General features: G+C 44.4%; 2 protein-coding genes across 5 annotated transcripts in view; one reads left to right on the top strand and one right to left on the bottom strand.

Annotated features, from left to right (window-relative positions):
* Nucleotides 1-19,249, top strand: part of csnk2b (casein kinase 2, beta polypeptide) — a 62,740-nt gene extending 43,491 nt beyond the window's left edge. For all 4 annotated transcript variants that reach the window (XM_078566462.1, XM_078566461.1, XM_078566460.1 and 1 more), the window contains exons 5-7: nucleotides 1,876-1,951; nucleotides 5,418-5,607; nucleotides 18,000-19,249. In XM_078566462.1, the coding sequence (XP_078422588.1) occupies nucleotides 1,876-1,951; nucleotides 5,418-5,607; nucleotides 18,000-18,090 (357 nt within the window). In that variant the 3' untranslated portion in view covers nucleotides 18,091-19,249. The remainder of the gene's footprint in view (nucleotides 1-1,875; nucleotides 1,952-5,417; nucleotides 5,608-17,999) is intronic.
* Nucleotides 1-23,188, bottom strand: part of LOC144695488 (TNF receptor-associated factor 2-like) — a 498,558-nt gene that overhangs the window by 286,817 nt on the left and 188,553 nt on the right. The gene's annotated exons all lie outside the window — the stretch shown is intronic.

The following is a 23,188-nucleotide window of genomic DNA, read 5'->3' as shown; positions in this document are numbered from 1 at the left end:
GCACTACATCCACTCCCTCCACCACTGACGCACAGTAGCAGCAGTGTGTACCATCTACAAGATGCACTGCAGGAATTCACCAAGGCTTCTTAGACAGCACCTTCCAAACCCATGACCACCACCACCTAGAAGGACAAGGGCAGCAGATAGATGGGAACACCACCATCTGGAGGTTCCCCTCCAATTCACTCACCATCCTGACTTGGAAATATTCCTTCACTGTTGCTGGGTCAAAATCCTGGAGCTCCCTCCCTAACAGCACTGTGGGTGTACCTACACCACATGAACTGCAGCGGTTCAAGAAGGCAGCTCACCACCACCTTCCCAAGGGCAACTTAGGGATGGGCAATAAATGCTGGCCCAGCCAGTGAAGCCCACATCCCGTGAATGAATTTAAAAAAAAATGTTACATCTCTAACCTTGCCCAGCTCTGATGGAAGGTCATGGACCTGAAGCATTAACTCTGTTTCTTGCTCTCTGCAGATGCTGCCTGACTTGCTAAGTTTTTCCAGCATCTTCTGCTTTTAATTGCTGGAGAGCTGCTTCATGTGAGCACCCCCTTGTGTGCTGAACCTGCCAATGTGTGCATGTTAACTGATCTATTTTGCTGGTGGTGAGGTGCAGAGATCGATCCTTGGAAAGGAGGTGGATTGGGGAAGCTAGTCTTGCATGCGTACAATGCAGCAATCCTACTGTACAATGGTCAACAACAGACCAGAATGTAATGACTCTGGAATTATCTAAAACATAAGAATTTACAACCCAGAAACAGGTCACTTGGTCTAACTGGTCTGTGGCACTGTTAATGCTTCACACAAGCCTGCTCGCATTTTACCTTATCTCACCCTCTTACCATCTCTCATGTATTCACCTAGTTTCCTCTTAAGGGCATCTATACTGTTTGCTTCAACTACTCACTGTGGTAGTGTTCCACATTCTCAACGCACTCTGGGTAAAGAAACTTCATCTTGAGTTCCCTACTGAGTTTATTCGTGACTACCTTTTATTTATGGCTCCTAGCTTTGGACTCCTGCATGAATGAAAACACCTTCTCCGTGTATACCCTATTGAGATCTTTCGTAATCTTTAATGAGTTCCATCAGGCCAGCCCTGAACCTTGCCTTTTCTCAAGAAAGGAGCTCCAGCCTGCTCAGCCTTTCCTGATGTGCATAACAACTCAATCCCAGTGTCCTCCTTGTAAATCTGTTTCGATCCACGCCAATTCCCAAACTTTTACCTAATTAAAACTCATTTGAGATGATGCTCCCAGTCAAAGGGGGTTGAAATGTGGCTGCTTATGGCCTCCAGTTTCTCTCAGTGGGACCTGGTTTAACCCAGAGCACTAGGTGGCTGTTGGCTAACGTGTCTGGCCACCTCTTTGCGAGCAATAAATACACAACTGATTTGCCCCTATTGACCAAGGACACAGATTAGCAGCCAGTGACTCAATCATTGCTTTTTATTTGTTGGCTATTTTCTGCCTGTGCATTGGTTGGCGAACAATTCCACGCATTCGGGCAGCAGCCGGACAGCTTTGACCAGTCTTAACGAGTGTACAGAAACTATTTGTCCGTGGGAATGATTAAAGCTGGTTAAAGCTTGCTCATTATGTGTATGTCCATGTGCCTTCACAAGGACTAAAAAGCAATTCCACTGAGACATCAGAGCAGAGGGAGGCCCTTTGAGCCTGTTCTGCTATTTAATTAGATCATGTATCGTTACCTGCCCTGGTTCCTTAGTCCCTTACCCAAACTAGAACTTATCAGTCTCCATTTGTAAATTTTTATTGACCCTTCCCACAATCTCAACAGCTTTTTACTGTGAATAAAAACCGTCTCTTGCTGTTCCTAATGCGTGTTATGTACTTACTTTCAGCTGGAGAAATACCAACAGGGAGACTTCGGCTACTGCCCTCGAGTGTACTGTGAGAACCAGCCCATGCTTCCTATTGGTAAGTGAAGAACAAACTTGCAGCATGAGCGATTTCCACTCCCATGGACATTCCAAAGTGCTTTACAGCCAATAGAATTACTCTTGAAGCGTAGTCCCTGTTGTAATGTGGAAAACATGCCAACCAGTTTACACGCAGAAAGCTCCAACAACCAGCACTATGGTAATGATCAGAGAATCTGCCTTTAATGGGTGCTCTCCTGGGATAAATACTGGCCAAGACACTAGGGAAAAACTCTGAGCTCCTCATCGCATGGCAATCATGAAATCTGTTCACGTTCACTAGAGAAGGCAGACAGCGCATCAGTTTGATATCTCATCTGAAAACTGGTACCTCTGACAGTGCAGCGCACCCTCAGTACTCTACTGGGAGTGTCATCCGAGGCTTTAGTGTCCAGTCTTTAGTCTGGAGCTGAAACCCATGACCTTGTGAGGAAAAAGTGCTAGTGAGCCATAGCTACAGCCAAAGGGACAGCTGCATTAAGCTCTGCACATTTGTGAGTAGTGTTGGAATGGCCAGCTATCCTCCTGCAACTGAGGACGTGACAGCCTGAGTGTGTCAGGGCTGGTCTTTGGTAACACTCATGTCCTCGAGTCAGGAGCTTATAGGCTGAAGTCTCACTCCAGAAGTTGAGCATGGAAATCAAGGCTAACGTTCCAGTGCAGCACTGAGTGAATGCTGCACTGCTGGAGGTGCCATCTGTCGGGTAAGATGCTAAACCAATGCCCAGCCTGCCCCCTTAGGTGAATGAAAAAGACTCCATGAGTCTATTACAAAGAAGAACAGGTGTTCTGGCCAATATTTATCTCTCAGTCAAATCACAAAAGCAGATAATCCGGTTTGGTGAGCTTGCTGTGTGCAAATTGGCTGGCATGTTTCCCATATCACAACAGTGACTGTATTTCAACAAGTATTTCATTGCAGTAAAGTGCTTTGGGATTATGGAGTAAAGTGCTTTGGGATTATGGAGTAAAGTGCTTTGGGATTATGGAGTAAAGTGCTTTGGGATTATGGAGTAAAGTGCTTTGGGATTATGGAGTAAAGTGCTTTGGGATTATGGAGTAAAGTGCTTTGGGATTATGGAGTAAAGTGCTTTGGGATTATGGAGTAAAGTGCTTTGGGATTATGGAGTAAAGTGCTTTGGGATTATGGAGTAAAGTGCTTTGGGATTATGGAGTAAAGTGCTTTGGGATTATGGAGTAAAGTGCTTTGGGATATGCAAACTTTTTTTTCAAAAAGCATTTAATAAAAGTTCACCTTTTCATGTGGATTTTGGTGCCCTGGGTGTTTCATGGTGAATGGTTAGAAATCAACCAGAGCTCTCGTTAAAGGAACAAGCTGATGTTGAAGTGGGAAGGCACGTGCAGCTTCTTTCCAGATAGGTTGCCTGGCCTTAGTCCTTTGCAATGCTCTTATAAATCCCTCCATAAGTGAAGGTGCTCCTTTTGAGCAAGCACACTGTTAAATTTGATACCTGTCTAACTGAGGTGCTCAATCTGTTCGCCTAATGTGCAGTGAAGCTTTTCATATTCTTCATGCGACTCAGCGGTGCTGTTTATTCCAAGTTTAAAAATTGCAGTGGCCCAATCATTTGCTCCTGAATTCAAATTCACCCAGGTCTTCAAGTTCCTTCTTCCCTCCCTCTCCCCTGAAGGTGCTGGCCCCTCATGGCCGCAATTCCATAGCTGCTGGTCGTCCTCCAGTACCCCCCTGCAGGCAGCGAGCAGTGAGAAACTATCATATTAAGGGTGGTATCCTACCCACTCGTGCAGTTTTGCAGCTCGGAAAGTGAGTAAGAATTCCATGCTGCCAATCGTTCCGCCTTTTGGTGTTTACTTTCTTAACACTCAGCCTGATAGAGATCAGCAAACCTGACTGCTCCCTGGCACTTGTGGCTAACGTTACACCCAAATGGCGCATGCAACTGAACTATTTTTGCATTTTTTTCTTTTTCTGTTTTCCCCTCATTTACTGCTGCGCTGCCAACACTGGTGCAAAGTCAGCTATTGAATTCATTACCTGACTTCTGTCATTTGTGGTCAACATTACACCCAAATGGTGCGTGCAACTGAACTATTTTTGCATTTTTTTTCTTTTTCTGTTTTCCCCTCATTTACTGGTACACTGCCAACACTGGTGCAAAGCCAGCCACTGAATTCATTACTAGCCATAATGATTAGTTGAGTCATAAGTAACAGCTCAGATGTGTATGTGTTGAGCCGTGTCCTGCCTGTAGGGTATTTGTCTCCATAGTTAGGGTCAGATGCTGCTTCTTGAGAACACCACCACCACCTTTTCTGCTGTGGCTGCAGACTAGCAGCTCCCCATTGTCGCTGGGAGTTCACGCAGTCACTTGATGTGTCTCTGCATTAGGTAAACTTTGTGTGGTAGCAAACCCAACTCCTAGCAGCCCAGAGGCACTCTGCTGGCTTGAGCCCAGTTTGGCTCTGCAAGGGGAGAATTGGAGTGCCGTTCCCCCAGATGAACACAAGTTGAACTGAGTCCAGGAGGGATCAGTTGTATCGCCACGTGAAGTTCTGAACTCCTGACTCACTGCTGCTGTCGTTTGCTACGTCTTTCTGCTATGGATACTGCATTTGCAGAATTCAATATCGTCTGAAAGCACCTGATACTTTGGGAAAGGTTAAAAAGCCAGAGTTAAGAGGGGGGAAAAAAAGGCAGTTGGCAAACAAGCCAGAGGGGAGATGTGAATTTTGTTCACATAGTGAGTTATTGATCTGGAATGTAGTATTGCCTGTAAAGGGCATTCGAAGCCACTTGCATCTAACTTTCAACAGGGATAAATACATGAAAACGAAAAATTTGCAAGACTATAGGGAAAAGTAGAGGAGTAGGGTTAATTTGATAGCTCCTTGAAAGAGCTGACATGAACATGGTGGGCCGAATGGCCACCTTCTGTGTTCTATGATTGTTGATCATCCGAGTTCTTTGTAGCTTGTCAAATTCTCAGTAATACCAAACTGAAGTAACCACTTTTACCTGCTCTGGCAAAAGGAGAACACTGCACATGTTGGAAACCTGGAAAACAGTCAGAAAAAGCTGGAAATACGGAGCAGGTCAGTCTGGTGACCTTTCATCAGAACTGGAAAAAGTTAGAGATCTAATAGGTGGGATGAACACAAAAGGAAGGTCGGTGATGGGGTGAAATTCAGGAGCAATTGAACAGAATTAGCCTTCCAGAGCCAAAGGGAATGGTAATGAGGCAAGAAAATAAACAGAAGATGTGGTTAGAGCAGGTGTGCTGCTGTCTGAAAGAAAAAATAAGGGAAAAAGTGGAACGAGCAAAGAAATGGAATCAAAATGGAACCCAGATTATGATGTGAAATTGTTGAACTTAAACAAGGAGCTAACATTTTTATCTCCTTCTGGTGTTGATTAACTTCTAATGTCTTTCCCCTCTCTTTGCCCCCTCCCTTCCCCCTTCCTGTCCTCCCCTCTCCATCAGGTCTGTCTGATATTCCAGGCGAGGCCATGGTGAAGTTGTATTGCCCCAAGTGCATGGACGTGTACACACCAAAGTCTTCACGGCATCACCACACAGATGGAGCTTACTTTGGCACAGGCTTCCCCCACATGCTCTTCATGGTGCATCCAGAGTACAGGCCCAAGAGGCCAGCTAACCAGTTTGTTCCAAGGTAAGAGGGGGTGACGAGTGCGGGGAGGGCCAGACACGTGCTACTCTGAGCAGATAGAGATTTGTGGCTGTGGGATGCTCACTGGAGTCTCGCAGAGGAGTACGCCTAAAGCAGCAAATGGATTATTTCCATTTTCACTTTCTCTCTAACTTAATGCACCAGGCCTTGCAGAATGCTCTGGACCAGATCAGGTGCTAAAACAATGTTTTAAATCTCCACTTACTAACTCAAACAATGTAGAAGCGACCCAGTTTAGAGGCTCGCTACAGTGGAGCCCCATTGCTTACCATACCATCCTCATTCAGTGTCCACACACCCAAGCAGTTTACCCAAAGAGTCACTGAATGTCGATCTGGGCAGGCGACTTTGCTGAGCTAATTTCCCCTCTGTTGTTCAGGGGGTGCTGATAAACGTGAGGGTCACTGCCAGCCCATTTAAGGTCAGTTAGCTACTCATTAGGTTGAGGGGGGGGGGGACAGGTGGTGTGGTAGTAGAAGTTGGGAATAATCCCACCATCAAAGGAGACTGAAAAGGCTGGGGCTCCTGAAGTAGGTAGAATGTGGATCTTGATACCAAACTGAGGGGTTGAGGTGAATAACATGGATATCCTTTCAAGGGAAGCTGGATAAGCACGCTACGGAGTAAGGAAATATAGGTTATATCGGTAGGAGGGGGATTGTGTAGAGCATAACCCTGGCTTAAGCCTAGTCAGACCTGATGAGCTTTTTCTGTGCTGTAAATTTCAAGGACCAAATCACAGGAGAGCTGCCTCGACACAGGTGCACCCCTATCTTTTTTTTTCTCTCCAAAAGGAAGGGGTTGCAGCCACTTTGGCCTCCCCAAATATTTCCTTCGCCACTTAACTTAGTAAAACACATGCAGTTGGAAAATGGGGCGACGTGGTGGGTCAGCAACACTTTACCCTCCCCATTTTTTTAAGGAATGCAGACCAGACTGATGGGCTGAAAGCATCCTCTCTCTTTCCCTAAGCATCGTATGTGAAATGAGTTTGCCACAGTTCAATCCAGTGAGCACTGGTCTGAAGTAGAAGACTTCTAATGTCGCAAAAGCACAGTGGGAGATACTCTTCTGAAGGTTAGTCTGAGGCAGCTTCACAGTGAATCCATGAGCCCGATATCTATTGTGGGAGTGCTGGACACTGGATGCCTGAGAGGGAAAAGTGTTCTGGTCCCCAGTGCTGAACCAGAATGTTGATTGACATCGGAGCAGGTGGAGGCCATTCAGCCCCTTTTAACCTGCTCTGTTGGTTAAATCCTGGCTAATCTGCACCTGAACTCCATTTACCAAAGAGGTGCTCTTACCTAACAAAAATCTATTAACCTTGGCCTTCAAAGCTCCCAGCATCCAAAGGCTTTTTTTTCTTTATTCTTTCATGGGGTGTGGGCATCGCTGGCAAGGCCAGCATTTGTTGCCCATCCCTAATTGCCCTTGAACTGAGTGGTGGCTTGCTAGACTGTTTCAGAAATCCTGGAGTCACATGTAGACCAGACCAGGTAAGGACATCAGGTTTCTTTCCCTAGAGGAGCATTGGAGAACTGATCTGTTTTTACAACAATCAGCAGTGGTTCACCATTAATGGGACTAGCTTTTTAATTCTGGGTTTATTAATTGAATTTAAATTCCACCAGCTGCTGTGGTGGGATTTGAACCCAGAAAATTAACCTGGGCCCCTGGATTACTAGCTCAGTGACATTACTGCCGCGCTGCCAGAGAGTTACAGATTTTTAACTATCCTTTGTGTGAGAAAGTGCTTCCTGGTTTTTTCCTTTTTGTTCTCCCCCCCCCCCCCCCCCCCCCCCCCTCCCAACTAAATGACTTGGATCCAAATTTAAGATTCTGTCCCCTTGTTCTGGATCTCCCCCAACCACAGGAGTTGCTTCTTTATCTACCCCATCAATTCCTTTCAATGTTTCAAACACCTCAATCAGATCACTCCTCGTTCCTTCATGTTTGAGGGAATAAAAATCACATTTATGCTACCTTTCACCATACTTTAACCCTTAAACCTCTGGCCAGGTTACACCTGGAGTGCTGTGAGCAGTTGTGGGCACCACACTTTAGGGAGAATGTTGGTGGCTTTAGCAGATGTGCAATATAGATTTACCAGAATGATACCTGGCTACAAAGCTTAAAACACAAGGAAAGAGATGGTGGAGAAACTAAGGTTGTATTACCTAGAGTTCAGAAGGGTAAGGGGTGATTTGATCAAAGTTTTAAAGATATTCAACTGTTCTCTATCTATGCTATTTCTACTAGTTGGAGAATGTAGGGCTGGATAGTCAAAAAAATAAGAGCCAAATCTTTAAAGGTAATTACACTAAAAAAGAGCTCATGGCGTAGTGGGGTAACATATTAACATAGATAGATGACTGGTCAGCTCACAGGAAACAGAGTAGGAGTAAATGGGTAATTTTTGGGGTGGCTAGCTGTTACTAGTGGAGTGCTGCAGGTATCAGTGCTGGGGCCTCAACTATTTACAGTCATATCAATGACTTGGATGGAGGGACAATGTGTGGTAGCTAAGTTTGCTGATGACACAAAGATAGGTAGGAAAGTAAGTTGCTGAGAGGACATAACCTATCCATATCCTTCTATAGACTAAGTGAGTGGGCAAAAAATGTGGCAGATGGAATATAATGTGGGAAAATGTGAACTTGTCCACTTTGGCAGGAAGAATAGAAAAGCAGCAGACTATTTAAATGGAGAGAGATTGCAAAAAATCTGCTACAGAGGGACCTGGGTGGCAGTGTACACACAAGAAGTTATTATGCAGGCACAGCAAGCAATTAGAAAGGCAAGTGGAACGCTGGCGTTTATTGGAAGGGGCATTGGGAAATGTTCTTGCAGAGCCTTGGTGAGACCACATCTGGAGTATTGTGTACAGTTTGGTCTCCTTGCATTAGTTTAGGGAGGTTCACTCGATTGATTCCTGGTGTGAAGGGGTTATATTATGAGGAAAGGTTGGGCCTGTACCCATTCGAGTTCATAAGAATGAGCAGTATGATCTTATTGAAACGTATATGATGCTCAGGGGACTTGACATGGTGGATGCTGAAAGGATGTTTCCCCTTGTGGGAGAGACCAGAACCAAGGGACAGAGTTTGAAAATTAGGGATCTCCCTTTTAAGATTGAGATGAGGAGAATTTTTTTTTCGAGGGTAGTTAGTCTGGGGAATTCTCTTCCCCAGAGAGCAGTGCAGGCCTGTTCACTGAATATACTCGAGGCTGAGTTAGACAGATTTTTGATCAACGAGAGCTGAGGGTTAATGGGGTGTATGTGTGTGTTGGGGGGAGGGTGGACGGAGCCAGGAATGTGGTTGAGGCCACAGTCCGATCAGCCATGACCTTGTTGAATGGCAAAGCAGGGTCAAGGAGCCGAATGGCCTACTCCTGCTCCTAATTCTTGTGTTCTTGCGTGAAAATAGGAAACAATCTCTACAAACGCATACGGTGGTAGAAGTTTGGAAATCTCTCCTACAAATTGCAATTGATGCTAGACCCAGTGTTAATTCTAAATCTGAGATTGGTTCACAATCTCATCAAAGGTATTAGGAGAAATGGGGCAATGGCGGGTGGGCATATGGAGTTTGGTCTTAGATCAGCCATCACCTGATTGAATGGCAGCAGAACAGGCTTAAGAGTCTAAATGACCTACTCTTGTTCCTACATGCCTAAACCCTGGTATTCTAGAGAGTCTGCGCTCCCAAGGTCAGTATATCCTTCCTGAGGTGCGGTGCCCAGAACTGAAAGTAGTACTCAAGATGGTTTCTGACAAATGTGCTGTATAACTGAACCATAAGCTCCTTCCCTTTCTGTTCCAATGCCCTTGAGGTAAAAGCCAATACTCCATTTGCCTTTCAAATTGTTTTTTGTACATGTCTTCTACCTTTAAATGACTTGGACACCCATACACCTCTCTCTTGCCACCATTCCTAATTCCTTATTACTCAGAATATAGTCCTCACCACTCATGTATAATGGGCAAATTGTGACAACGTGATGGCCGGCACAGCAGGAGCTCATTGAAACTAATTCTTTCTGAGCCTAAGTAGTGCAGCAGCCAATTCCCCTATAACATTTGGCAGATATTATGGCAAGTGAGTGTCAGTGTACAATGTGTTTACAGCACTTCAATCATTTGCAGTTGGGCATGGTTTAAGATAACAATTTAGGCCATTTAGGTCTGAAGCTTTACTAAGGACTTGTAGAGAATGCTTTGCTGTTCCTTGGTATTGATAGCATTGTTCTGGTTAGATTATTATAATTCTTGGAAAGGCAGCCAGTTAAACAGGGTAGATTGAAAATTCCGGGAACAAATAATTATGCATCGCAGTTTCACTCAGCCACTTCCTGTAGCGCTGTTGCTCACCTAGGTGTGAACCAAATCTTTAATCTATCTGTGCTTAACATTCTCAGAAATGGAAACATTTTCAACTCCTCTCTGCTAAAGGAGTAATCAAGCCAGTTTCATAATTCGCAATACTTTTCAAAGATTTGCCTACGTAAACCCCAGATCTCTCTTCCTGCTCCCCCTTAAAAATTGTGCCATTGTGTGATGGCTATCCCAGTCAGATCATTGCTCACTGGTGTATCATGCATACTCAAGAATGGGCCTAGAGGTGCCATTTTTGGGCCTGGAAAGTACCCAGTCTACCTCATTACCCTGGAAGGCTAAGGCATCTCAAATTTGAACAGCAGGTGAAGCTAGCCGTTTCACACTGCTACCAAACAGTAGCAACATGAGTGGTATTTTCCACTAACAAGATGCTGCCATTAGGCCAAAAAGACATTCTGCCCACCACACATGGGTAACATGGTTTATGAATTTCATTGGCATTGTGATGCAAGATACGTGGGCCATACATCCCAGCGATTGACGGATTGTATTAAATGGCACCTCCCTCTGGCTGTTATCAATCGAGCTTGCAAAGCGGCTCAGTTACACTTGCTTGAAGCCGCATATATTCATACACGGGCCTGCCTCTTCAGGCAAAAGAAACTTGTCCAGGCATTGTACCTCTTTAGAATTAAACAAAAGCCCAGGGGACAATAGTTCTCTGGTGCATTCACCATGGCAACACCTCAACCAATCAGTATAGACTTGCCAACAAATCACGCTTTTCTCATGCAGTATAAATTGTTGTTCCCTTTGAAATTTGGTGTTCTTGCATCTGTCCTGGTGAGTGCAACACGAAAAGCTTGAACAGCATGTCTTCTTTCAGCACTGCCCCCCTCTACCTTCTACCTGCCAACCCAAGTCAAAAGGTTATCTTCAGTTCTGTTCATGCTCATTTTGGCAAACGTATTTTGTCGATTGCGTTCGGGTTACTTTTGAAAGCTCATACCGATACAATCAATCCATGGACACCTTTTTTGTCTACCTTATTAGTGACCTCCTTTAAAAAAAAATGTAATTTAATTAGTTAAAATTCTTTGACTTAATAAAACACCACACTTGACCCTCTCTGATCAGCTCATACTTTTTCCAACAGGGAAGCAATGTTTTTTTTTTAAAGAAAGAAGCCCGGAGAAATTTGGGCAACCAGCTCCTAAGGAGCTAGCAGCACGTTTCTGTGCAACTACCTGAATGGGCCTGGCCAAATTCCTTTACTTCTACCTGTTGTTATGACACGGCAGGTGGACCAAATCCACAAGGGAAATTTGGCGAGGCCATCACAACGGGTTTTGCAATTTGTACTTATTATGAGAAGCTTTGGGCATTGAATTCAGAAGTAATGAGTCCACTAACGTCTTTAGAGATTTTACAAACTAAATTAAAACATTTATTAACAAAAGAAAAGATTTCAAACGCATACATAGGATTACAGTTGCTTAATATTATAACAAACCCCAAAGTTCCATTCACTGAATGTAAATTCACAGGCAGCCTTGATGGGATTTGAACTCCTAGAATGGAATCACATAATGGTTACAGCACAGAAGGAGGCCACTCAGCCCACTGTGTCCGAGCCAGCTCTCTGCAAGAGCAACTCAACTAGTCTCTCTCTCCCTGCCCGCCCCCAACATCTTTTCCCCGTAGCCCTGCAAATATTTCTCCCTTTAGGTAACAATCCAATTCTCTGTTGAAAGCCTCGATTGAACCTACCTCCACCCACGCACTCAGGTAGTGCAATCCAGATCCTAACTATTCTGTGTGTATTTAAAAAAAAAAGCATTGAAGAAGAGTCGTGCGGGCTCGAAACGTTAACTCTGTTTCTCTCTCCACAGATGCTGACAGGCCTGCTGAGTTTTTCCACCACTTTCAGTTTTTATTTTTTTTTAAAAAGTGCCTCTGCTTCGTTTGCCATTGATTTATATCCGTGTCCTCTGGTTCTTCACCCTTCCACCGATGGAACAGTTTCTCCCTATCTGCTCTGTCCAGAGCCGCCTTGATTTTGAACACCTCTATCAAATCTCATTCTTACCTAAGGTGAACAGTCCCAGCTTCCCCTATCCATCCTAGTAACTGAAGTCCCTTGTCCCTGCAGCCACGATGTCGTGAATTTTTCTGCAACCTCTCTTAAAGCCTTCGCATCCTTCCTAAAGTGCGCTGCTCATAATTGGATACAATACTCCAGTTGAGGATGCACCAGTGTTTTCCCAAAGAAGGGTATTCATAAGTTCTTTGCATTTGTACTCTGTGCCTCGATTTTAAAAAGCCCAGGATCTCATTAGCCTTGCTACCTGCTTTCTCAACCTGCCCTCCAGTGAATTAGGACACAATCTTACAGGATGGGCTTAATTCCCTTCCTCAAGGCCAGTGTGGTTGCCGCAGTTTTGAACCCAGTCGGGGGCCACCATTGCCATATTTAGCCCTACCTATTGATGCCTTTAAGGGCCATCAACCCCCACACACCCCCAGCCCCGAAATTGGAATCCACAATCAAACCAAACTGCTTGCTCTCGCAGCTTTTAGCCCGCACACAGCTATCATGTTCTGCCAATGATTTGGATTTGCTTGAGCAAAACTCCAGTCTGAAAAATGGAGAGCTGCAGCAGTAAAGGGGCTTCGGGTGTGGTGTTCCTTTGGATAGTAACAGGGGCAGGTTGGCAGATTTTCTGGTGGGCTTCCTAAGAAGTGGTTTGTCTTTTTTTTTTAATGTGTTCCTGGGATGTGGGTGATACTGGCATGGCCATTGTTTAATGTTTGCCCCTAATTGCCTTTGTGTGGTGGTGAGCTGTCTCCTTGAACCACTGCATTCCATGCGGTGAAGATAATGCACACAGTCCTGTTAGGGAGGGATCTAATTCCAGTCAGTATAGTGTCTGACTTGGGGAGGATGGCGGTGGTGTTCCCTTGTGCCTGCTGCCCTTGTTCTTCTGGGAATTAGAGGTGGTAGGTTTGAAAAGTACTGTTAAAGAAGCTTTGGCAGGTTGCTGCGGTGCATCTGGTAGATGGTGTACTCTGCAGCTGTGGTGCATCTGGTAGATGGTGTACTCTGCAGCTGTGGTGCATCTGGTGGATGGTGTACTCTGCAGCTGTGGTGCATCTGGTAGATGGTGTACTCTGCAGCTGTGGTGCATCTGGTAGATGGTGTACTCTGCAGCTGTGGTGTATCTGGTAGATGGTGTACTCTGCAGCTGCGGTGCATCTGGTAGATGGTGTACTCTGCAGCTGTGGTGCATCTGGTGGATGGTGTACTCTGCAGCTGTGGTGCATCTGGTGGATGGTGTACTCTGCAGCTGTGGTGCATCTGGTAGATGGTGTATTCTGCAGCTACGGTGTACCTGGTGGATGGTGTACTCTGGAGCTGCAGTGTACCTGGTGGATGGTGTACTCTGGAGCTGCAGTGTACAGGTGGTGGAGGGAGTGGATGGCACACCATCCACCACCTTAAGCAATCAAGCAGGCAGCTTTGTTCTGGATGGATGGTAGTAAGCTCCTTGGATAGGAAATCTGCCACAGAAACGGACACTTGGCCCAATCCCTCCATGCTGCCAATTATGCTGCACTTGAGTCTCCTCCTGTCTATTGCCATGTAAATCTAGCCAGCATAACCCTCCACTTCCTTCTTCCTCATGCATATCTAGCTTCCCTTTAAATTCACCTCTTTTGGTTGCTTCATCCATTCCCTGCAGTCGCGTTCCACATTCTAACCACTCACTGTAACGAAGTTTCTTCTGAGTTCCCTGTTTGATTTCTTGTTGCCTATCTTACGTTGGTTGTCTTTAGTGTTCTTCTTAAGTGCCGATGTTCCCCGTGTCCACTCTATCAAAACCTTTCGTGATTTTAAAGATTTCTATCAGGGTTACTCCTCAGTCTTCGCTTTGCAGGAGATAAGACACCCAGGCTATTCATCTAATGTTTCTTGCTCATTCCTAATTGTGCTTAAGAAGGTGACACTGAGCTGTTGTTTCGAACCGCTGCATTTCACGTGGTGGAGATACTCCCACAGAACTGGGAGAATTTTGACTGTCAGTGAAGGAATGGTGATATATTTCCCGTCAGGATGGTGTGAGGCTTGGGGAACGTCCCCCACGTTTCTAGTATCGTCCTTAACTTATTTTTGCACCCTCTCCAGTGCTGCTGCTTTTTTTATAATTTGGCAATCAGAATTGTAGGCAGTATTCCAGGTGTGATTTAAGCAAGGTTCAATACAAGTTCAGCATAACTTCAAATAGTTGCAGCATAGAATGAGGCTTTCAGTCTCTGAGACCGCACCAACGCTCTGCAGTTTATTGCAGAGAAGCATGAAGTGATGCATTCTGATAGGAAGACCAAGGAGAGGCAATACTAAATAAAGGGCTGCAATTTGAAAATGGTTGCAGGAACAGAGAGACATGGAGAGAGTATTTGCACATGAATCGTTGAAGCTGGCAGAGCAGGTTTCCTGCTGCCCAGCCCTTTCCCATAACCCTGCAAATGTTTCTCTCCGGGTACTTATCCAATTCCCTTTTGGAAGTCCCAGTTGAATCTGCTTCCACCATACTCTCTTAAGGCTTTGTATTCTAGACCCTAATCACGCACTGAGAAAAGGTTTCCTCATGTCACCTCTGTTTCTTTTGTCAATCAGGTGCCCTCTAGTTCTCAATCCTTCTACCAATGGGGACAATTTCTCCCCATCTCTCTTGGCAAGATCCCTCTTGATTTTGAACACCTCTATCAAATCACCTCTCGACCTTCTCTTCCCAAGGAGAAGAGTTTCTCCAGTCTATCCATCTAACTGGAGCCCCACGTCCCTGGAATCATTCTCATAAATATTTTCTACACTCTCTCTCTCTCTCTCTAAAGCCTTCACATCATTCCTAAAATGTAGTGCCCAAAGTTGGACACAGCATTCAACTTGAGGTGTAACTAGTCTTTTTTAATAAATGTTCATTCATAACTTCCTTGCTTTTGTATTGTTTCTCTATAATATATATATTATACAAACCCCAATCCCATATACCTTTGGTATTGTTTCTCTATTATACAAACCCCAATCCCATATACCTTTGGTATTGTTTCTCTATTATACAAACCCCAATCCCATATACCTTTGGTATTGTTTCTCTATTATACAAACCCCAATCCCATATACCTTTGGTATTGTTTCTCTATTATACAAACCCCAATCCCATATACCTTTGGTATTGTTTCTCTATTATACAAACCCCAATCCCATATACCTTTTTAACCTCTTGCTCCACTTGCTCTGCCAGCTTCAACAATTTGTGCGCATAAACTCCCAAGTCTCTCTGTTCCTACAACCGTTTTCAAATTGCAGCCCTTTATTTTGTATTGCCTCTCCTCGTTCTTCCTACCAGAATTCGACATTAAATTTCATCTGCCAACCAGCTTGCCTGTGCCCTCTTGAACTCTATCACTATCCTCCTCCTCAGTTCACGATCCTTCCAAGTTTTGTGTCATCTGAAAATTTTGAAAATGTGCCCCCTGTACACCCCAAGATTAAGAAAAACAGTGGTCCTGGAACTGACCTCTGGGGAATCCCACTGTATCCCTTCCTCCAGTCTGAAAATCAGCCATTCAGGCAACATCCTTTCCAAGCTGCTTCTCTCCATTCCCTTCCATCAGCTTCAACTTTTGTGTCATGTGTCAAAGTGCCATGTAATAGGCATGTCAGCAAACAGCAAACACCTTTCAGAAGTCTGTGTGCACCACATCAACCGCATTACCCTCATCAACTTCATCAAAAAACTCAACCTAGTTAATTGAACACTTTGCTTTTAACAAATATGTGTTGGCTTTCCTTAATAACCCACGCTTGTCCAAGTGACTGTTTGCGTTGTCCCTAATTGTCATTTCTAAAAGCTTTCCCTGCACTGAGGTTAAACTGACTGATCCCAACATACTTGACTGGACAAGGGATGTAGCGTTTGCAGTTCTCCAATCCTCTGGCACCACCCTTGTATCTCACGAGGAACTAGAAGATTGTAGCCAGTGCTTCTGCAATTTCCTCCCTTGCTTCCTGCAGTATCGTTGTTTGCACCCCACCTCGTCCTGGTGACTCCATCGTTAAGTGCAGCCTCCTAATCGATCCTCTTTCACTGACTTTGGCAGCATCACCTTCCTTGAAGAGTGCTTGTTTAATATGCTCAGCTGTGCTCTCTGCCTCCATTCTTGGGCCCCTTTTTGGCCCCTAATCATCCCCACCCTCGCTACCTTTTACTATTTATATTCCTGAAGAAGAACCTTGGATTTCCTTTTATGTTGGCTGCCAGTTTCATCACATACTCTCTTTGCCTCTCTCATTTCCTCTTTCACTTCACTTCTGATCTATTTTCCTCCTGATTCTGACTTGAATTATTAACCTGACACCTGTCATATTTTTTTTATTCTTCCTTCCCCAACCCCCCTGTCTCTGTTCACACATGATGCATTTCCATTTGGTTACCTGTCTCTGTTCACACATGATGCATTTCCATTTGGCTACCTGTCTCTGTTCACACATGATGCATTTCCATTTGGTTACCTGTCTCTGTTCACACATGATGCATTTCCATTTGGTTACCTGTCTCTGTTTACGCATGATGTATTTCCATATGGTTACCTGTCTCTGTTTGCGCATGATGTATTTCCATATGGTTACCTGTGCCTGCAGCTCACCAACCTTAACTATGCGTTGAGCATTCACATACACCGCAGTAAACCTACTTTAGACCTTATTACATACCCTATTTCTCTCACCTCACTTGTGTGGCATGAATGTTACTTGCCACTATAACAGCCCAAGACTGAACGTTGTCCAGGTCTTGCTGCGTGCTGGCACAGACTGCTTCAGGAGCTGAGGAGTTGCAAATGGAACTGAACATTGTGCAGTCGTCAACAAACATCTCCACTTCTGTCCTTATGATGCAGCAGCTGAATTCTGGGTGCCAGTTTTATGCCTGCAATCTTAAAACAAACTAAAGGGTTCCATTTTGAGGGGCATGCAGACAGAGAGGCCTGGGTGTCCCTTTAAAGGTGACCGGAGAAGTTGATCAGGCTGTTTCTTTCCAAAAAAGAAAGCACTAGATAGGATGTTGCCCCTGGCTGGTGAATCTAGAACCAGGGGACACAGACTCAGAATAAGGGGCAGGCCATTTAGGACTGAGATGAGGAGGAAATTCTTCACTCAGAGACTGGTGAACCGTTGGGATTCTCTGCCCCAGTGGAAGCTCAGTCATTGAGCATATTCAAGACAAATCGATAGATTTCTGAATACTAATGACATCAAGGGATATGGGGATAATGCCACTCGCCTGCCCTGAGGTAGATGATCAGCCATAATCTGTTTGAATGGTGGAGCAGGCTCGATAGGCTGAATGGCCTACTCCTGCTCCTATGTGGGATCGTTGATTTGATAAATAGAAGCACATTTTACAAATGCAACTATGCTCAACCTTTACAAAGCACTGGTCAACCAGCTGAAGTGTTGTGGCTAATTCTGAGCACCACACTTTAGGCAAGGTGGTACAGAGGAGCTTCAGGCATATGAGGGAAGGAGTTCAGGGACTAGGGAAGCTGGGAGTGGAGAAAGGTAAGGGTAAGGGGAGATGGATCAAAATCATGAAGCAATTTGATGGAGTCAATCGGGGGAAACACTGTTTCCACCAGCTGGAGTATTGATAAACAAATGACAAGAGTTAAGATAATTGGCAGAAGAACTAAGATGTAGAAGATTTTATACCTAGTAACGATGATCTGGAATGCACTGCCAGAGAAGCCAGTGGAAGCAATAGATTAAGTAGTAAGTTTCAAAAGGGAATTGAATGAACACTTGAAATGGGAACTTTTTACAAGGCTATGGGGATGGATGGATGAGGGAAACGGGACTAATTGGATACAGACTGTGGGCCGAATGGCTGCCTCTTGTGCTGATCTAAAAATGGTTCCTGCAACCTTTGTTTTATATCTATCTTCTCTCTCTCTCTTTCCCCCCCCAACCCAGGCTGTACGGTTTCAAGATCCACCCCATGGCCTACCAACTCCAGCTCCAAGCCGCAAGCAACTTCAAGAGCCCTGTGAAGACTATTCGTTAACAAAATTGGCAACGTCTCCGAATGCCCACATACTACAGTGCGTCGGCAGGCGCAAGATATGCCACAAGGCTGTAGATGGTGTCCACTTTAACAAAAAGAAACTGCTTTCTTGCCCTCCACGCCCCCCACACTTCCCCTTAAAACTTATACTTTTTTTTGTCAAGTTTTTGCACCCGAGCCCCTTGTGTCCCATTTACAGAGTCTTGAACTGAAGTTGGTGCCAATGGATTTCTTCCAGTGGAAAAATACTTAAAAACATTTTGTCAAAAAAAAAGTGTGTCAGCCGGAGTAGTTATTTTCATTTCAAACTGGGCGGTTTCGAATGGCCTCGAGGCTTGTGTCTTGTTTTCCACCCCCTCCTCTCTCTCGCCCCCCCCCCAAGGCATTGTTGTCATTGGGATCTCACTGGAGTGTGACGGTGCAAAGGAAACTTCACCACTGCATTGGCGAATCACCCAGCGGGTACAGTTCAGACATCAGGGATGTCTGGAATGAAGCCTTTTGAACTTTTGTCCATCACCAGGGTGTAGGATTGGTGCTTACGGCACTGCTGTCTCTGTTGGGGGGGGTTGGTGGCAACTTAAATTGATGAATTAAAGGCATCCCAGGTGAAGTGTTTCACAGCGTTTTATGGTGCAGTCGTTAAACTGCCATTTTTCTATAACCTGTTGGTACCAATGCCAAATTACCCAAGTGACGCAACTGTTTAGGGGGAGAGGTGGGTGGGAGTTGAGGTCATAGCCTTTTGAGTGTAAGTTGTATTTTCTGGGCTCCACTTTTGTAGCCTCTAAAGTTGCTCGATGCCATTCTTTACTGTATAAACTATAAAATACAGCATGTGCGTGTGGTGGTGGCAGATAATTTTGAAGAAATCCTGATCATTCACTTCAGAAGCAGAGCCCCATCCTGTCATCGATGAGTGACTGTAATTTTATTCATCACCTAGCCAGGAGTGAACGGGTGTTTGATTCCGTTATTCATTTTGTCCCTTTGTCTACTCCAGGTAAGTTGAGGTCATTCGCTGTATTGTATGTATTGTATAAAGGATGTCGACTTGGTAAAAGCTGCCTGTGTTATGTTTTTAAAAAAAAAAACATGTTGAATTGGTTTAGGGATTGTTACTAATGTTCATTTCTGAATAAACACAGAATTGAAGAAATGCTGAATTTCAATGTACTATTCCTGTCCAGATATTGGCCCTGTAATGTAGTAAAACGACCCACGGAGGTTCACAGAAGCATCATCTGACAAAAATCTCACACCGAACCACTTAAGATATGAGGATAGGTGACCAAAAGCATAGTCAGAGCTTTTAAGGGGCATCTTAAAGTGAAAGAAGGGTGGAGGGGTTTATGGAGAGTTTCCCACCTAGCCAGCTGAAGGCATGGCTGCCGATGGTGGAGTGAAGAAATGGGGGATGTGCAAGGGGCCCATGCAGTTTACAACAGGGAAGGCTGATTTGTGACAGAAGTAACATTTGTAGTCAGGGCATGCACTGCACAAGATTCCGGTTGAAATGGAATGTTTTTCTGAATCTTTAAGAGAAAGATTTGCAGACTTGCATTCGTTGCTGTAACGTGGGAAATGCGGCAGTCAATTTGTGCACAGCAAGCTCCCACAAACAGCAATGTGACAATGACCAGGTAATCTGTTGTTGTGGTGTTGAATGTTAAATATTGGCCAAGTCGCTGGGGATAAACCTGCCTGATCTTTGAAATAGTGCCACAGAGTCTTTTACATCCACCTGGGTAGGCAGTTAGAGTTTTAGTTCGAGGTCTCCTTCCAGATAAATGTGAGGTTATACAGTTTGGTAGGAACAAAATGGACATCGTTTAGGACTTGGGTGATGTGCATCTAGATGGGAAAGAGGAGCAAAGGGATCTCTGACTACAAGCACTCCGATCAGTAAAAGCTGCACCACACAATAGCAGCCATAAGCAAAGCAAGCCAAGCACTAGGCTTTATTTTTACAGGGATAGAATTGACAAGTAGGTAAGTTATGTTAAACCTCTACTGAACTTTTAGAGCACACTTGGAGTATTGTGTACAGATTTGGTCACCATATTATAAAAAGGATATAGAGGCACTAGAAAGGGAGCAGCAAAAGTGTACAAGTTTAATACCTGAAACGTGTGGGGGGTGTTACGACTGAGATGGGAGGTGTGCACTATCTGTATCTAGTTCGACTACGCCTCAGGTCACAACATAGAGCTAACTGGAAAATCTTTTAAATATACAGCCAATATATGCTTTACCTATCAATCTCCGAATGACCACTCAATGCCCAGATTTCACTAGTTTATTATAAAACCAGACTTGTCAAGTGCAAAGGCAAAGCTTATTAACATACAGTATGAAGTATGAAAGTACAATGATTACTCATTCTAAATCTTCTAACACATACACACACACACACACCAAAAATAAATTGGAGGAATTCTGCCAATAGGTTAAAAGTCAATGGTTCAGGGAAAAGGATAGATGATGGAGCCCAGGTTATACAGCTGGCTTCTCAGCATCGGCCTGTGAAACAATCAATGACTCTTGCGCTACTTTCCAGGCAGACTCAAGCTTGCAGACAGTCGATAGCAGAAAGTAGAGCAACTTTGGAGCAAATTCCATTCACTCTCAGCTTCGGACTGGGCCTGGAACTTGAGAAGCTGTTGTCATCTTCACCCCAGCAGTTGATCCTTCCCCTCTCCTCCCCAAAGCAAAACCAGCCGACCAGCTTTCAAACCCTGTCTTCCAGGCACGGTTTCTCCCCCCCCCACCACAAAAGCCATAAACCACCGTGTGACCCTTTTGTAAACAGTGCACCAGGATCGAGAGGTTTCCAGCCTCTTTAAAACTGCTTAATTACTTTGCCTTGTAAAATGCTGCCTTTTCCAGGAAGAGCAGCAACCAAAGCCCTTGCCTTAACCCTTTAAGGAATAGTGTCTTTTAAAAGAACACAAATTCTTCCAGAATGTTATTAGCCCTTGAAGATGAACCATTTTCCGTGATTAAAGCATTTATGACACTCCCTGCTTTTGAGGGAATAAAATACCATGTGTTGTATTAGAGTGTGAAAAGATCCATAAACGAAAATACAAAAACACAAGTGCGTACATTTCTTTTCACTTTTTATGCAAAACTAATAGTTACTCTCTTTCATTTTGGCCTTTAGACAATTTGAAACAAAGCTTAAATTCTAGCCAAAGCATCAGCAGTTCTGTTGTTTTTCCCTGCAATGTAGACTGTCTTTAAGTAATAAGGCTGTAATAATAAACTCCATCGAAATAGTCTGGCATTCCGGTTTTTAAACTTTTCCACAATGGCCAAGGGGTTGTGATCAGTACACACCAGTGTCTCCCTGTAACCATAGCAGACATGCATGTCTAAATGTTTGAGCTAATAGCAAACCCAGGGTTTCCTTCTCTGCTGTAGAGTGCGTTTTTGGTTTTGTCAATGTAGCTTTTTGGAACAGTATCCCACTGGCCTTTCTATGCTCGGTTCATCATCTTGTAACAGGACTGCACCTACCCCTCGGCCACTAGCATCAATTGCTATTTTAAAGGGTTTAGTGAAATTTGGAGCAGCCAACACTTGCTCCTTGATCAAAATTGCTTTCAGCCTTTTAAAAAATGCTTAGCGCTCTCTCTTCCCCCCACCCCCCACCATTCACACTACCTTGGCTTTCTCCTGTAGCAAGTGTGACACCGGAGCAGCTACAGTGCTGAAATTTGGTACAAATTTGTGGTAAAATCCACACGTCTCCAAAAACCTCCTGATCTCTCACTTAGTTTTAGAGGCAGGGAGCTCCACCAATGCCGGTACTTTTTGCTGTACTTGGCAGCACTTGTCCTTGCCCTACTATATACCCTAGATAAGTTACTCGTGCTTTCATGAATTCACTTTTGGCATGTTTATTACCAAGTCAGCTGACTGTAGTTTTCTAAAATGACTTCTAATTGTTTCAAGTGATCCTTCCAAGCGTCACTGTATATCAGTACATCATCAAGGTAAACCCCACAGTTCGGAAGACTGACTTTAATCAGTTCATTAGTCTCTGAGAAGTTGCTGGGCTATTTTTATTTTAGCCAAAATGGCATCACGCAGCATTGGAAAAGACCACCTGGTGCGACAAAGATTGATATTTCTTTAGCTCGGGGTGTTAAAGGAACCTACCAATATCCCTTCAGCAATTCTATTTTGGTAAGAAACATGGCACTGTCTCCCAAGTGAGGAATTAGGTAGGAATTTGCCTTGGTCATTGCATTGATAGTCAGTCTGTGGTCTACAGAACCTGGTCAAACCATCTGGTTTAGACACTAACAACTGGGGAACTTCAGCTGCTTTGGCTGGGTTCAATGAGGTGATTTTCCAACATGCGCTGGATGCCTGCTTTCACCTGAGCCTATTTCTCTGGCCCTAAGTGGCCAGGATGCTGTTTTATAGAAGAGGATTCTTCTAATTCCTCATTATGTCTGGCTAAGGTTGTACATCCTGGTTTGTCTCATTTAAACGCCACGAGAAGCCTTGTTAGGTGTTCTTGCTCGGCACCTAAATACGAAAGCAGGGTGTCCAGTCTCCCTCATAGCTCAGTGTTAGCTAGCTGGATAGTAGGAGGTTCAATATGAGAATTGGCTAGGCTTTCTTCTGCCTCATCCTCACTCTCTGTCCTCACTACCTGTTACACCTGTACTTTGCTTATCCTCCTCCCGGCAGTGATATTGCTTCAACATATTGATGTGACATAGCTGATTCGATTTTTCCCCCCCTGTGATCTGAGGTATCAATCAAACAACTAACTGTGTCAATCCTTTTGACTACTTTATATGGATCACTGAACTGTGCTTTTAACAATTCATCCTGTAAAGGCAGTAATGCTAACACATCATCCATCCCCAGTTGAAAAGTTCGGGTCTTGGTATTCGTCTACTTATCTCTTCATGGTGGTTTGGGAAGCTTTAAGGTGTCTCTGAGCCGCTTTGTGAGCTGCTCCCTGAACCCAAATACGTAATCTACCATGGAATATTCATCCCTCTATTCTTAAGAACTTCTCTTTGATAAGTTTCAGAGGACCTCTCGCCTCATGTTCATAAACTAACTCAACAGG

Source organism: Cetorhinus maximus, chromosome 21 (genome assembly GCF_964194155.1).
Source record: "Cetorhinus maximus chromosome 21, sCetMax3.hap1.1, whole genome shotgun sequence".
Taxonomy (NCBI): Eukaryota; Metazoa; Chordata; class Chondrichthyes; order Lamniformes; family Cetorhinidae; genus Cetorhinus; species Cetorhinus maximus.
This window is presented reverse-complemented; position numbering and strand designations above follow the sequence as displayed.